This window comes from Nasonia vitripennis, chromosome 3 (genome assembly GCF_009193385.2).
Source record: "Nasonia vitripennis strain AsymCx chromosome 3, Nvit_psr_1.1, whole genome shotgun sequence".
NCBI lineage: Eukaryota > Metazoa > Arthropoda > Insecta > Hymenoptera > Pteromalidae > Nasonia > Nasonia vitripennis.
Window position 1 is genome coordinate 14,695,948 of NC_045759.1, and position 15,069 is coordinate 14,711,016.

Sequence of the window (15,069 nt, forward strand, 5' to 3'; positions counted from 1 at the left end):
AGTGTGCCATTTACAGTCGCAACGTAAACAATGCTGTTTTTTAGTTCCCATCAGAGTCCTGATATTCAATTGTTTTTATTCAATTTTTCGTGAATTATGTGACGAATCAAAAAGGTTTTGATGCCAACAGTATAGCATTCATTTGGTGATTCTTTCGACGTAGATAACACTGATATAAAGTGCCAAGAGTGATAGTGTTCGTTGAATGTTGACTACCGGTGAGGTTAGGAATACGTGCGTGAATAAGTATTGCGAAAATATCAATATCTTTGGAAAGTTTATCTTCTACAGCCTTATTTGACAACAAGCCGAAAGAGCAAAATGTAAGTGATTTACCAAATTTACTCATTTCTATGCAATTACGTCGAAGTCAATAATTTCGATATCTTGTTTTGACAAAATATACTTAAGTTATAAGTGGTAGAGATTGCAATGGTCAAGAATATTTAGTACACGTGTTATATCCAGGAACATTTTTATTATTCTTAGTTAAATAGACCCGTACATGTTCAATTTACAACATGTATAAATCTTACAAAATTTTGAATCATCAGGTTATTTTTAAGGTTATTCGTTATCAACATAATGCTTGTAAGCACAGGTATGTATGGAAACCAATAATAACTAGTAACATTATTGTGCTTATTTAGTGAAGGTTGTTGGAATATCAATTTGAAGTTTCATACAATTTATATTTGTATCCAAAAAGCCTGACCTAAAAAGAGTACAAAACTACTTACACTGTATAGCAAATCAATATATGATCCAATATTGATTTACCTGTATGTGTAGGTATACCATCGATAGAAAATTGAGTTTCATAGGTTTACTTAATAATCCAATTGTTTTATCATTCTTTTTACTATCATCCAGCTCAATTAATTCATTAATTGTCTACTCGTGTCTGCAGAAAGCCCTGAAGCGATGTGATATTGGAACAATAATTAAGTTAATATTAATGACTTTTCTTCATTTAAATTCAAATTATGAACATTAATAACTCTATAACTAGATATCCAAGTTTAAATTATAAACAAATTTTAACACTTTATCGGTAAAAATTTGATACACCTAAAGAGCAACCTTACAAACTTGGGAAAAATGAAGATATCCAAATAAACGTTTGGTTCTTTTCTATAAAAATCAATATTTGTCTCTCAATTGTATGCAATGGCAAGCGAAAATCGATATCTGTTGTTCAGTACACAACAAAGGGGTAAATCAAATTTTTCGGTAGCCCGAAATACTAAATAATTGTTTCTATAGGTCCATGCATATCGCAAGTTTTCATTGCCTAACTCGATCTTGCGATGTACTGCTTTTAATAAAACAAAGTGAAAATATACTTCAAGTGTATCGTGCATTTTCGCAAATTTCATTACCTACTTTTTTTTCGTGTCCGGAAAAGAAAACAGTTTTGTATTTTTAATTTAGAAAACAAAGAGATCCGCGCGCAAGCTAGCTCTAAAATCAAAGCGAGCGTCCAAGCGCTGCGCTGCACACAATAGAAGGCTTTATTTAAATATACTCCGATAAATACGAAGCCTCGACGCGAGAAGGATGCAAAATTGTATCTCCGGCCTGTTATATATATACACGCGGATATGTTTGTCTCGTCAGGTCGTTCATTGGCCAACGCGTCGAGGCAAGGTAGATAGACGCAATGCGTCGCGAGGCTCTGCCAGAAAAACCGCAATACCGCTTTGCTGAGCAGTGAAAATTGTCGCGCTTCGCTGCTGCAGTACTGCTCTCTGCCATATATTTTCCGCATTTAAAACGGAATATTGTGCAATTTTATTTTAATTCGCTCTCTCTCTCTCTCTCACAGCTCTTCACGAAAAGCTCTTCTTTTTGATGATTAAAATATTAATTAAAATGACGATACAATCTCACAGAAATAACATTTAAAAAAAAGCAAATAATGCGTGTACCCCGCACATATATAGGAAGTATTTCAAAGAACAAGTTGTCGCAATCCAGGCTACGCATATACACTGCAGCGAGCTTACTATAGAAACGAGCTTACGACTTCACCTCCATAGTGAAATTGTCAATCCGATATATGCTTCTCGACGCGCGGAATGAATAGTGGCCTCAGCTCGTTATGCGCAGAGAGAAAACAGCAGCTGCCGCGCGTGTATGCAAACATAGTAGATAGTAATCTGTCATTTTCTCGCAAGTACACTACTACGAATTTGTTTTCAAACGGAATCAGGTCGAGAATAATAATCGTCGTGTCGAGTCGCGCGGCGATTATGAATATTTTATCGTTTATACATTTGCTTTTTATCTTCGAGACTCTGTGTTGCAAGTGTGTATGTGTGCTCTTGGATTTTTATAGTTCGCGGAAGTAGGAAAATTCACTCCTTGTTATTTTTCCGCTGCAGTTGTTATTCTTTACTTACACACTTTGGGATTTATTGTTCTAACTAGCTAACTTCTAAATAGCTAATGGCTCTAGAAACTTAATGACGCTGACTTTGATTCGACGCGAATAACAGCAACGTTCTTCGTTGTAAAAATATGCTCTCGTTTAACGACACGCGTTGATTTAGAAGCTGCATCCAAATTCGAGCTTCGCGCGGCGAGATTGTGCTTGAGCTTGCGCTGCTGTGTGTATATAGCTATATATAGCTATATACAGCGGAGTATAAGGTAACGGAGATGAAGCAGCCCATTTGCTCGGCTACGGGATAGCCTCGCATAATTTGGGGATGGAAGGGTAATAGAATGTTAGAGAGGATGTCCGCGCTCGCAGCTGCAGTAAACGTCCTCGTAAACCGAGACTGCGTTTGTAATCTTAGCCCAGTAGTACTTTATCCTTCAAAGGCGCTTTCCGACAAACACAATAAACGCACTAACCTACATAAAAAACATCCCACGCGCAATCATTCTGTTATTGTCTCTCGACGTGTCGTTTCTCGGACGAAAGCGACTGTTTCAGGAAAACGTTTAGCGTCAATTCGCTGAGCGACTCCACGCGGGAGTTCCTTATTAATTATTATCGATCTATACAAAGGGTTTCATTTTCGTTTGAACGCCTGGCGCTTCTTCTAATAATCATTATTGTGCTGATTAGCGCGGCGTCAACTGCGACCTCGTCAATTATATATCTTTCCGGATCCACGCCCATCCTTTTTACACGAGACGAGCTCGTACATAGACTGCACACAGGCACTCAAAGTTTTTTTATTTGCTCTGCTCGATCATCTCTATTTGTTTTGGTGCAGCTTGTGTGTACAGAGGTGGAAGAGTAAATTTATACGAGGTAGTTTTTAAAACGCGAACAAAAGTATTTTATCTTTGCTATATATAGCATTGAAATTTTCTGGGCGGTCTAACTCCTCCGCACTGCACCTAAGAAGCCATATCCCCAATTCATTGAATTCGTGAATATGATTTCACGAGTAAATAGCTCTCTCTCCCGTATGCCCCCGAATAAAAGCTCTCGATAAATTGCCCCGGCGCAACAGCGCGTGTTCTCTCCGTGAAAATTCGCGGAAACGAGGGGAAGCATTATATTCCGTCGTTGCGCGGGGCATCAACTCGCTCTTGCGGGGTATATAAAACTTTATTATGCAAGAGCGGGCTATACAAATAGGTGAGCCGCGCTGCGCTGTCTCTGTTCTCGCATTAGCCTCTTCTTCTCGCGAGATTTATCCCTCCGGTTCCTTATATATCGTTGCTCGCGTTCGCGCACGGGATAGCTATTGTCACGGCTTCCGCGAGATTGGCTCGTTTTCTGGAGATAGCTCGTCGTGCTCTCCTCAGGGAGAGGGACACCACGCGGATTGTTGCCGCGTGTAATGCGGCTTGTTGTGCGCGAGTGCGTCAATCGAAAATGTACTTTGTTGAGAGAGAGAGAGAGAGAGAGAGAGAGAGAGAGAGAGAGAGAGAGAGAGAGAGTTGTATATTTGGAACTGGACTATGGGGGATACGTATAGAGCGCCGTGACCTCGTTTTTCGAGCAAGTTCTATAGGGTTATTTTTTAACGCGTAAAATATAAGAGATGGCCGTTGAGCGTACAAAAATGTGTGATTCGTACGCATCTATTTTTTTACGAATCGACGCGGAATTTTCGAATGCAATAAACCACGGCCACGTGTATTCCCTTCCGCGAGAGTAACTCGATTTATACGACGGCGTTTGTCGAAACAATGCGCGCGGGGCCTGGTCTGTCAGGCTGTCGTGTGTGTTTCTGGAATTCGTATATTTCAGGTTCCCCGAAATAAAAGCTTTTTTCTTTTTGTTTTATACTGTGCACGTGAAAGAGCAACAGCAGTTAAATCAAAGATAGAACGCATTTCATGCTTAATGGAAATCGTCATCGATTTTACAAATCGATAATGATTCTTTTTTTATCGATTATGCGTTTTGTTTTGAAGTTGCACGATCATTTCAGTAGATTTTCTTTACAGCTCGTATCAAGACGAATGTCCTCAGCAGCACGTAAAAAGCTCTATAAAAATATCCTTTGAAACTCGATTGATCGCGCGAGCTTTAATTTCATAACCGCGCACGTGGCACACAAGAATCAATACCCATCGAGGCGCACAATGTCACAAATCACAACAATAAACCAACATCGATATAGCCATCCCTCTTATATTCCGCGATCTCGATAATAACGATCAGCATAATAGCGTGTAAAAATCCGTGTAAAAATAGTTCGAAAAGCCACTTGTTGCATCGCCCCCCATACACCCTCCAACCCCCTCTCACTCCCCAAACCGCCAACGATCCCCCATATACCTCTCTCTAAAACCGGCCTGATTCCTCTTCCCCTTTCGAAAAAAGGAATCACCGCAACCACCAGCAAAGCAATCCCGGCCCTCGTGCCATCACAATGCGGATTGTGCAGCGCTGCAGTTCCGCATTCGGAAGCTCACTCTCGCGGATGCTGCGGCGCAGGCGCGTCGCGGAGAGTCGCGCGTGGCTATATACCTATATACGGGGCCGAGCGTAGCGCGGCGCAGACACGCGGTCCGACAACGACAGTCGCGAGGTGGCCGCGCAGCCGAGCGCTACTATACGCTACTATACGCTACTATACGCTACTACCAGTGTACCGGAGCGCGCGAGGGAGGATGCTGCTGCTCCGGCCGCCCGCTTCTCGCCGGCAGCTGCGATCGTCGGCTTGCAAAAGCTGACTGGAGAAGGAGCTTTCGTGCTGAGCTTCCCTTTCGGCTGATGCGCTCTCTCGAGTGTGTGCTTTTTCCTGCGGCTAATTCTGTCACGATTTTTTTCCCCCGAGGCTCAAGCCGGAGTGTGGCTGATAGCATCGCGAGGCAAAGGTGTCAAGTGCAACGAGAGGTAAGTGCCGGTGAATTTTTTTTTCCCGCGAGGATATAATCGATGGTGTGTGGTTTTGCAAGCGAGCGAGAGAGAAGGTGTATAATGTTATAGTAAAGTTTATTAATAGAGAGCTTTTAAAGTGTTAACACTACTTTGCATCAAATATTCGAATCAGTTCCTGGAAAACTGAAGCTGTTGTTGTAAGCTCGACTGTGATCTAATCGCGAATGCTAGGAGTCGATGATTTTGCTGTTAAACGGACACCGAGGCCCGAGGCCTCTCGCTCACGTCAAAGTGCAGTCATCGAGAGTAATTAAGCAGCCGAGCTTTTCTAAAGATTTTTCTATGAAAGCTTCGCGAAAGCTCAATTTTTATCTGGCTAAGGTATACTGTGCTACACGTGTATTTTTAAAGTAACTCGAGCTTCACAGTTCTGTGCATGGAGAACAATCGATAAATGAAAATAGTTTTTATCAGACTTTTATCAGCTACTTTGCGCGCGCGCGCGCGTGCGCGCCATTATACGCAGAGATAATGCGCGTTCCAAAGTGCTCGTTATATTCGATCGCCGTAATGGCCCAGCGCCTATTGTTCTAACTGATTTTTAAAACGTCGCTAGTTTATGATTACGAGGTAATATGCGGGTACGCGGATATTTTCCGCTTGAATTATCAACTTTTCACCTGGAAAACGCGATTCTATACTGCAGAAGGAGATGCGATGGGCTGCGCGAACTCACGAGTCGAAGTTTCAGAGTTGATATTTTTCTTGCGGCAAGTGAAATATTAGCTGGGTTAGCAAATAATCTGGCAACTGCGCCGAAAGCATCCAGCCAAAATATCTTCAACTTTATCAGCAACTCTATTTTTACCTGGCGTTTCTGTGTTTGAATGTATTATAAACATCACGATTTTGAGGACAGCCATTTAACACAATTCTGTAACGCGCGTGTGTTGGTTAAAAGTGACGGAACAAATGAAGATCGAGTAGCCGAGAGTGTGTCTTATATTCGGTGAAATTGTCTCCCCTCTTTCATAATTAACGTTTAATTATTTAAAAAAGAAAGTCTTTTAAATTATAGTAACTTTTGCAATGGGATTGTAACTTGATCTGCGACATAATGCAAAATTTAAAGAGAGAATAAATTAAAATTATCGCAATTAAGACTTTCCGAAAATGAAAAATCTTGCCATCGTTCATAAAATGTCCAACATGTAGTACAGCGCGAGAAAAATCCGTCCGACACTTTTCCTCGCGAGAGAATAAAACTCAAAAGTTAATAGAGTCTTTATGAAATTTACATGCTCAATTTGAAAGTTAATACGACTTTATAAAAGGCTGCTCGCGAGCGCGTTGTAGGTCGATTTTACAGCAAAGTATACATCAAATGAAAATTTCAAACTCCCGAGTTATTCCCCTCCGAACTCGCGAGGAGGAAACTTTTTCTCTGTCATTCCAAGAGTAAGTATACGTACAGCTCTCCGCAGCTGCAGCGGTACACTAGAATCGGAATAAAACTTCAAAGTCTTCTCTCTCGCTCGCAATACTTTATCAACCTAAACCTTCAGAGATGCGAGTAGTGCAGCAAAAAAATTATCAACATTCTTTCCCCGCAGGAAAGACGTAAAAGATGACGAGCAGCGAGCTGCTGTACAACTCGCGACCGGACCGGAACACGGCTCAGAAACGCTGGCGTCTTCTGGCTCGTGCTCTGACTCGTTCTCCAGATCCACTGGACGACGAGTCTCACGGCGAGAACGAGGAGATCTCCGTGCGCCGATTCACATCCTTCGACCTGCTTCACCCGGTGCATCTGGAGAACGAGCCCGAGTGCACCTGGTGGCTCTACACCGGCTGTCTGCTCGACGGCGAGCTCCACGAGGTCCTTGTGCGGAGGATCAGCAAGTGCTTCACGGCTAACGAGCTGATAGGCTTCAACAACACCGGCAACGTCTGCGTCTGGCCGTCCGAGGAGTGTCTGGCTTACTATCTGCTCAAGGTGATTTTGAGACAAGGGGGAGTTCTGTGGACGGATGGGTTCGAGTGATATGTGCCTAGTGGATTTCGCTGTCCTGTTAAATGGGGCATTTTCGATGGTCATTGGATTATCCAATCAAACGAATCGAGCATTACCTATAGCAAAGTGATTAATTTGAAAGTTTGACTTTTCGTAACTGTCGAATTACGGCTCGAGCGATAAATTGCTTTAGTTACACAGAAAGGCCCTTTTACGACCTTTGGCGCTCTCGCATACGCGTAATGTTTTCCGAACAATTGAAAATAAGCTTTCATCAATCATTTCTCGAAACTTTTTTCAATATTGACATAGCTGCACAAGCATAGTTTCAGCCGATGAGGAAAAGGGTGCCGAGCTTTAAGAAAACAGCTTCAAAAGCATCGGTTCGGATATTGGCTTGAATAGATTCAATGTTTGGATTCTAGTTCGAATGCCTTGGAACGTACGTCGTATTCATAAACGTTTCATTTTATACAATGTCCGACCGAAACCGGACGTATCTACTGCGCCGCGAAGGCTTTCATCTACCAAAGATGCGCATCGTTGAATAAGCCACTCGAGACAAGATTCCAACCTCGGCTGAGCCTTGTTTATTGCATTGCGCGACGACAAGCTTAAAAAGTAACTAATTAATAGTATTACACAGCGTCCTTTAACGTGTAATATCGCATCGGCCTTGAGTAATAGGATTCAAAATTTCCAGCCTCGCATAAGCAGCTTTCAGCGCGCAGCGCAGCTCGTAAAAGGCTAGAAACTTTTCTGCGCAGATAATAATAAACCGAAAGCTTGTACTCCATATCTCACGGCATTTGCGAATCTGCAAAGTAAGGCAATTATGTTAGACACTATAAAAAAGGCACTCGAATCCTCAAAAAAAAAAAAAAAAAAAATTATTCAAAAACGACACTGACCCTCGACAACACTGTGTTCCCCAAAAGAATCCAGAGATCTGCCGTCGTCGTCGGGTCTTGGAGCTGGGCGGCGGCATGAGCTGCTTGGCCGGAGTCCTGGCGGCCAAGTACTGCGAGCCGAGCTCGGTGACGCTGACCGACGGGAACGTGAGGAGCGTCGAGAACGTCCGCTGCATCGTCGAGAGGAATGGCATGTCCGAGCTGGTCAGGTGCGCCGTCGTTCAATGGGCCAGGGCCGCGAAGGCGCTGCGACAGTCGAGCGGTCGCAACGGAAGCCAGGTAATTTTCATTCGAGCAGCAGTACTTTGCTTCCTCGCGCGCGGCCTACTGACCCTTTCCGGAACTCGGCGTCGCGCCCACGCACACGTGTGGCCGCAAAGAGGCTCTTTGATCAATTGCTCGCGATCTACCTGCGCTCGCACGTGTGCGCATAGGCGAATTCCGAGATGGCTGCTGCGACTCGCTGATGCTTGAATAGTCTTTCAAGATTGGTGGAAGCGCGATGACGACGTTATAACGACTTGACATCCTGTGATAATCTTCGTCAGATTGTAGAGAGGCGGAGCACTTTGTAATCTTGCAAAATTCGACGCACTTTGTGCCCCGCTTTCTCGTCTCGCGGCGCTGTCGATAGATCGCGAAAGGTTACAATTTATTTCGAAAAACTTTCAAGAGAGCTGACAATATAACGTTTCTAGTCGTCTAATTTAAGAGACTGAAATATAATGCATTACGTATGCACGGCAGCTCTCGGGAACACGATGATGATTTAACACCAATCAAAAGTACATGCACCTCCAACTTGGCAGACCGTAAACAGGCGAATGACGCATGCGACACTTCGGCTTTATAAATAACGCCGCCTAATTGTTCGACTGATTGATTTAACTTTCGTTCTTCGCTACTGTAATTTAAACCATCCCATTTAAATTTATAACTATAAACACCATTTTAATCCATAGAACGGCGCCTCATATACCGCATCATCAATAGAAAGTCATTATCATAACCATATTATAATTCAGAGCTCGATGCACTGACGTACCTGTTTGTGCGTAAAAAAAGATTTATCTTCATCTATTGGCACAAGTAGTGCGCGGCAATTCAAGCTCCGCTGCGTTTTCTGTTTTCGAAATATCGCGCGCGCATTATACATGTGTGTGTGTACACAACGCGGCCTCTATATATCCACACGAAAGGAGCTGGGAAAAAAGGTTCGTTGTCGAGGTACAATCGATTGCTTTTGTAAGAGTAGAGCCGAATTTTCACGGATGATTAAAATGGTGCGGTTGCCGGCTGTATACTCTCGGAAAGCTTTCGACCGGATCTCGATCGCGCTTCCGGCGACGCGGCTCGTGTATAAAGCATGGCTGCGCGGATGCCTTGCCTTCTATTGGACTTCCGGCTGTTCGTCACGTAATAGCGCTACGCGACGTTTTCCCCGTGGAATTTTCATTTCCTCTTAACGCCGCTTGCGACGAAGCTTTTTGTTTCTCGCTTCGCGCGCGCTTTTTCAAATGCTTAGGCTTTGAGCTCTGTGGCTGTTTGCCAGATTTATCGGTTGAGTTGTGGACTTAAATTTGTAGTATGCAGAAGGGCACGGCTTCGATGCGTTAAACGACAGCTGATTATACGCCCATCGTATTGAATAACGCTGCATTCCAACGTGATTTCGTAATACGCGCAAATTACATCTCGCAATTAGTCGAGATTCGAATAATGATAAAATACCGAAAATTTATAATGAGTAACGCACTGACATAACGCGCTTATAATACATAACTCGACAACGAACATTAAAATCGAATCGTATCAGCCCCCTCGTCCGGCTTCAATCAAATCTATTATCGCATCCCGAATAAATACGCACTCGACCATCATCTCCGCAAACATCAACTCGAAATCCTTCGACCTCATTAACGCACTTCAGAGACCGATGTAGGGTAAAAAATCACTGCAATCATCCCGCGGGGCCGAAAATATATCGCGTTCGGCTATTCGCCATTATACATACGGGGCTGAAGGTATAATGTGTATACCTATATAGATATAGAGCAGGCACGCGACAGCCTCGTTGAAAGCCCGACTTGTCGCGTCGCGTCGCTCCGATGCCCAGCGCACGTCCCAATCTTATCATTCAAACCTCATTACGCACCAGCCGATGCTCTCTGTGCGCGAGCGTGTGCACGGTTCCGTGTGGGATCATCCTCTGATGTTGGATTTTGGATCGTTTCGTCATCACACATAGGCTGCATCGACTTTTTGAAAGTGACTTTGAAATTTTTTGACACCAGAGGCTTATTCCACTCATATAGACATACGAATCAACCCTTAACGCAGGCTCCATTATCTTTTCCCCCCATCAAACAGGATTTCAACGAGGCCGACTCTTACGACGTGATCCTCTGCGCCGACTGCCTGTTCTTCGACGAGACACGTCTGGACCTAGTTGACACCATCTACGGCTGGTTAGCCGACGACGGCGTGGCTCTGGTGATGGCACCGCGTCGAGGTGCCACCTTCCGCAAATTCACCGAGGCGGCGGTGCAGCGAGGCTTCATCGCCCGGCAGACCGAGCGCTACGACCCCGAAGTCTGGTCCCGACACCTGAGCCTCCTCGACGAGAACCGAGACTACTGCCCCGACCTTCACTTTCCCGTCCTGCTCGAGCTCACCAAGCAGAAGAAGATACCACCAGGATGACCGCCGGTATGAGGGATTATTGTCTTGGTACTGGCTTTGCGATGTTGATCATCGGCTCTGGAAAAGAGCCGACGATGATCTGAGGCGTCCGTTGAAAAGAAGCCCGAGTGCTGTTGATTTTTTTGGGGGGATCATGATCGGAGGTGATGCTTGTATATATAGGGATTTTGGCGTCGTGTAGTGGAGCTACGCGATGCGGAGAGAAGTGTGTTTTGAGATGATATTTTTTAAATATTGTACATATTATAGTGTAGCGAGGACGTTTAGAGCGCGCGACGGTATATTTGTGAATGTAGATGCTTGTGTCATTGTTACTGTATTATTTTGAAGAGTTTTTAAAATCTTCGATCAACGCTCGAACAATTTTCAATTATCTATGATTATCTTACTGATATCGTACCTCATCGTATAGTTAATGACATTTACCAAAAACATATCTTGCGAGTACGTGGGAAACTCGGCCGCGCGGGCAAAAAAATTCGGAAATTTTTTCATAATTTCCATCCTATAGCCTACATATTCTTAGATTGATTACGGCGACTCGCTAAAATTACGGTGAGCGCGTTTATTCGCTTCATTAGGCCCTGCTTTGACTAGACTTTAATATAACGCTCGGTGCGAAAATCAATATTGCTCATTTGTATAAAATAATGCTTTCTATACTTTTATTGATATTATACGCCGATGCTGTGTGAATATTGAACGCTGGCGTGTACGATATTTATTCATTTTTATCGCAAATTTGACATTGCCTTACATTACTTTTGTCGCGTGTTCAGTCAAAGTTTTGCAAAAGTCTAAACGCGGAGAACACAAACGGTTTGAGCTTTTCGGTTCCCTAGTCTTCAACTGGTGGCGATAGGTGGCGCATGGGCACTTATTTATTTCCCCCATGTTGATTTATCCGCCGAGTATAGATAAATAGCGGTGCCAAGTATGCCAAAGCAGCCTTCTCTGCAGGCCTGCTGCTTTGCTCACTCATGCTATAACTGCAATGAAGTCTCCCGTTTAGATTGTTGTTGATAACAAATTTTATTATATTAAATGAAAAATAATCACAAGTCGAAAAATTGAAATAATACCGGAGGAGAGCTTAAATCATTAAAGAAAAACGTTTGATGATAAATTAACGTGTACAGCATTCAACTGCGTCGGAACACAACGTAACTTTATATTTCACACAAGGTACGTACACTGCGTTGAGCTTTAGCTGCTTTTGAAATAACTGTTTTATTATAAACAGAAGGTCTGAATTTTATAGCGTTAGCTTTGGGCTCGCTGTACATATGAAGCAGATTGTAGAATACAGAGTACTTTGGAGAATCTAATAAACTATGCTCTTTCCGACCCCGGAATCCTAATTATTTCGTACATTTCGAAAATTAACCCGCTCAAAGATAAGACCGCGTAAATTCGAAATAAATGTGTGTCTATTTATATTCTCGCCGCGAACAGTATTTTCATCAAAGTTTACGTATACACTCGAAACATTTGTTTTGAAGGAGTCGCTACCTCTCTTAATAACACGTCGTATTATTCTACAAAGCTTTAATCATGTTTTTGTTTGCTTTACTTCCAAGTATTATTATAAACATTGTAACGAGTGCAGTGTGTTTACCTTATTCCGCTAATGTATCATGGGCCAGACATCCACGCGTTTGAATGATGCCAACTGACTTCGTTCTCTCATACTCGAAGTATATCCTCGTAAAATTTGCAAAAAAGCAACTTCTCCCGATCGAAAAGAAGAAAAAAAAATGGAAATCCGATACCTCGCGTCGGAACTAATTTCGCTTTATTTTCTATTCGCGGCTGCAGTCGTAAAAGACGCGCAGCTTAAAGGCCTTCTAAAAATCCATATAGCATCGGACAAAGATCCGAGCTTCGCGCGGCGGCCGACCTAAAATAAAAAAAAAAGCATAGCGCTCGCTAAAGGTGCTTTTAAAAATTTCGATTTTCGAACGAACGCGTCAATCCGGCCAGCGACAGTTTGCGAGTGCGTCTCGTCATACCGACGCAGATGACCAGACCACTTAGTCTTTTGGAGTAGGAAGTCGAGATTTTTCGAAGATACTCGCGTCGCCGAAGAACGAAATCGAAAAAACGTAGAGTCAGAACTTACGTTATAAATAAAATAATACTTTCATCTAAGTGAAAAAGTCGAGAAATTCGTTTACCTCCGCGATCGAGCGAAAACTTCGTTGCCTCGCGCTGCACTATAAGGGCTCCATACGTATAGGGAAGCACTTCCGCATCATCTGGAGCGACGTCGCGCTTGCGGAAAAGCACATAACCGCGCAGCCTTGTCTGCATTGCTATGAAAGGTCTTTCGACCTTGACCCGTGCGTAGAAAATGCATATCCTCATATGAGCCGGTGATTTTACAACTGCAAGCGCGACTGGAGCCATTTTTACAGCTGAAGCGCGCATATATGTGTTATGGTGGAAAATCCCATCGCGAATGTATGACGTGAGCTGTGTATTGTGCAGGATGTAGTTTCTGTATCGATGGATTGACCGCCCCGATGTACACAATGTCATATGTGATCAATTTTTCGTTTATTGTTTTATTCTTTTAGAAGTAGAATTAATTTTGTTATAAGATTATACGTTCTCTGCCAAATACATGTAAATATACCGTGTCGCAAAGCTTGACGATAACGTGTAATAAGATGTAAGTAGATTTATAAAGTAAGTAGATGAATTTTTCGCGAACTGCAGTCATTGTGAATGTTTCAATTTTTCCAGGAAACATCGTCGACGCTGTCAGTTATTGTAGCTAATTGTAAATCGATTTAATTTTACTCGGCGGTAAATATTAGCTTCCGAAACGTCGTAAAATAAAATTCTAAACACACACGCGTGTATGATGTGAAAGGTGTAATTTTATAATTACAGTAATAATATTATATATTTCTATGATAAATAAACGTTACACGAACCTTTGATAAAATTGTATCCAAAACTCGATCCGAAGAGAATCGCAACAGTGTATTACGACAATTTTTAAATATCAAAAGTATCATAATGGAACAGGTATAAATAAAAAAAATCAAAATATACCACACTGAAAACATCGACTATATTATTATTCATTCAAACCTCGAAAGCTCATCCCACACGATCCGCAAACCGAAGCGATGAAAAAAATTGGATTGGTCCGAAAATTGACTAAACACCCCCATTGATCCCCGCAGCGTAGAGAGAGAGAGAGAGAGAGAGAGAGAGAGAGAGAGAAGAAGCATCAGTAGGTCAACGGAGCGCGAGAGAGCGGAACCTCTAGGTGCGCGTATATATTTTGGGAAAGCCGCCGTCTCGTCTCACTCGGTCGCCTTGTGCAGTGCGCGTGCGGCTCTATAGCCCCCTCTCACTCTCTAGGAAGCCTCGGAACAAGGTTGCAGCCGAGAGATGCACGATATACAAAGCGAGACTTTGTGTGTATATATAGGCGACGCTTCGTTGAATTAGCTCGCGAATGTACTACGAAGTGACATATACCTGAGAGCCGCGGTTGATCATCGGGAATCGATGATGCGGCTGTCTGTGATGGTTAATTGGCATTTTGGGTGTTAGATAATTGAGTACGAGATGGAAGTTTTGGATGAGCTATACTGTGTGCAGGGGGGGGGGGGGGGGGGGGAGTTTGGCTTGTAGAGGCTCTGGAGATTGAAGTATATTAATATCGGAGGTGTGAGCTCTTCTCGCGAGCTTTGAGGAATTCGGGGATTAGATGCAGTGCTGGGAATTTCATTTTGCTGAGCGCTAGCAGTCTTTCTTCGCATGACTTGTGCTCGTGTTATTTTGTGTCGTTTGAAAATTGTTGGGGCGGTTCGAGTAGTATCTTCTGTTCTGTAGGAATGGGAGATACTGTATGAGATAATATTACACGTGTTCGTGTGTTATTTCAAAATTGATGTACGCATATGAAAACAACGAAATTGTGGCACTCTCTGTAATAAATTATTTAATAATTGCATGTGCTTTCATTTAAATTACTGCATTGAGATGTCCAACCCACGCTTACGCGTTATTCGTTTGAAATAACAAGCTTCTCTCGATCGATTGATGAATTTCATTGTGTACATAATGACATCATCAAAAATAAATAAAAAATTCAAATTTAATTTATAAAGTATACGCAA

At 42.9% G+C, this 15,069-nt stretch overlaps 2 protein-coding genes and 1 long non-coding RNA gene across 4 annotated transcripts in view; all 3 read left to right on the top strand.

Annotated features, from left to right (window-relative positions):
- LOC100119021 (WW domain-binding protein 4) overlaps window positions 1–15,069 on the top strand; it is a 25,245-nt gene continuing 10,176 nt past the window's right edge. The window contains exon 1 of one of the 2 annotated variants that reach the window (XM_001602822.6): window positions 1–323. In XM_001602822.6, the coding sequence (XP_001602872.2) occupies window positions 322–323 (2 nt within the window). In that variant the 5' untranslated portion in view covers window positions 1–321. The remainder of the gene's footprint in view (window positions 324–15,069) is intronic. The other variant, XM_008206388.4, reaches the window with a different exon arrangement.
- Window positions 4,906–14,003, top strand: LOC100118984 (calmodulin-lysine N-methyltransferase). The gene is made up of 4 exons (XM_001602793.6): window positions 4,906–5,314; window positions 6,913–7,295; window positions 8,252–8,503; window positions 10,595–14,003. Exons 2-4 carry the CDS (start codon window positions 6,927–6,929, stop codon window positions 10,925–10,927), a joined length of 954 nt encoding a protein of 317 aa, XP_001602843.2. The 5' UTR covers window positions 4,906–5,314; window positions 6,913–6,926; the 3' UTR covers window positions 10,928–14,003.
- On the top strand, window positions 7,302–8,227 carry LOC116416954. Its single transcript, XR_004227260.1, has 2 exons — window positions 7,302–7,934; window positions 8,017–8,227. It is a non-coding gene; the product is annotated as an uncharacterized LOC116416954 (long non-coding RNA).

Bases quoted from the DNA above. Each gene is read 5' to 3' on its own strand.
- LOC100118984 (XM_001602793.6), top strand. From the start codon at position 6,927: ATGACGAGCAGCGAGCTGCTGTACAACTCGCGACCGGACCGGAACACG. The intron at 7,296-8,251 runs GTGATTTTGAGA...GTTCCCCAAAAG, and splicing joins TGGCTTACTATCTGCTCAAG to AATCCAGAGATCTGCCGTCG. The intron at 8,504-10,594 runs GTAATTTTCATT...CCCATCAAACAG, and splicing joins GCGGTCGCAACGGAAGCCAG to GATTTCAACGAGGCCGACTC.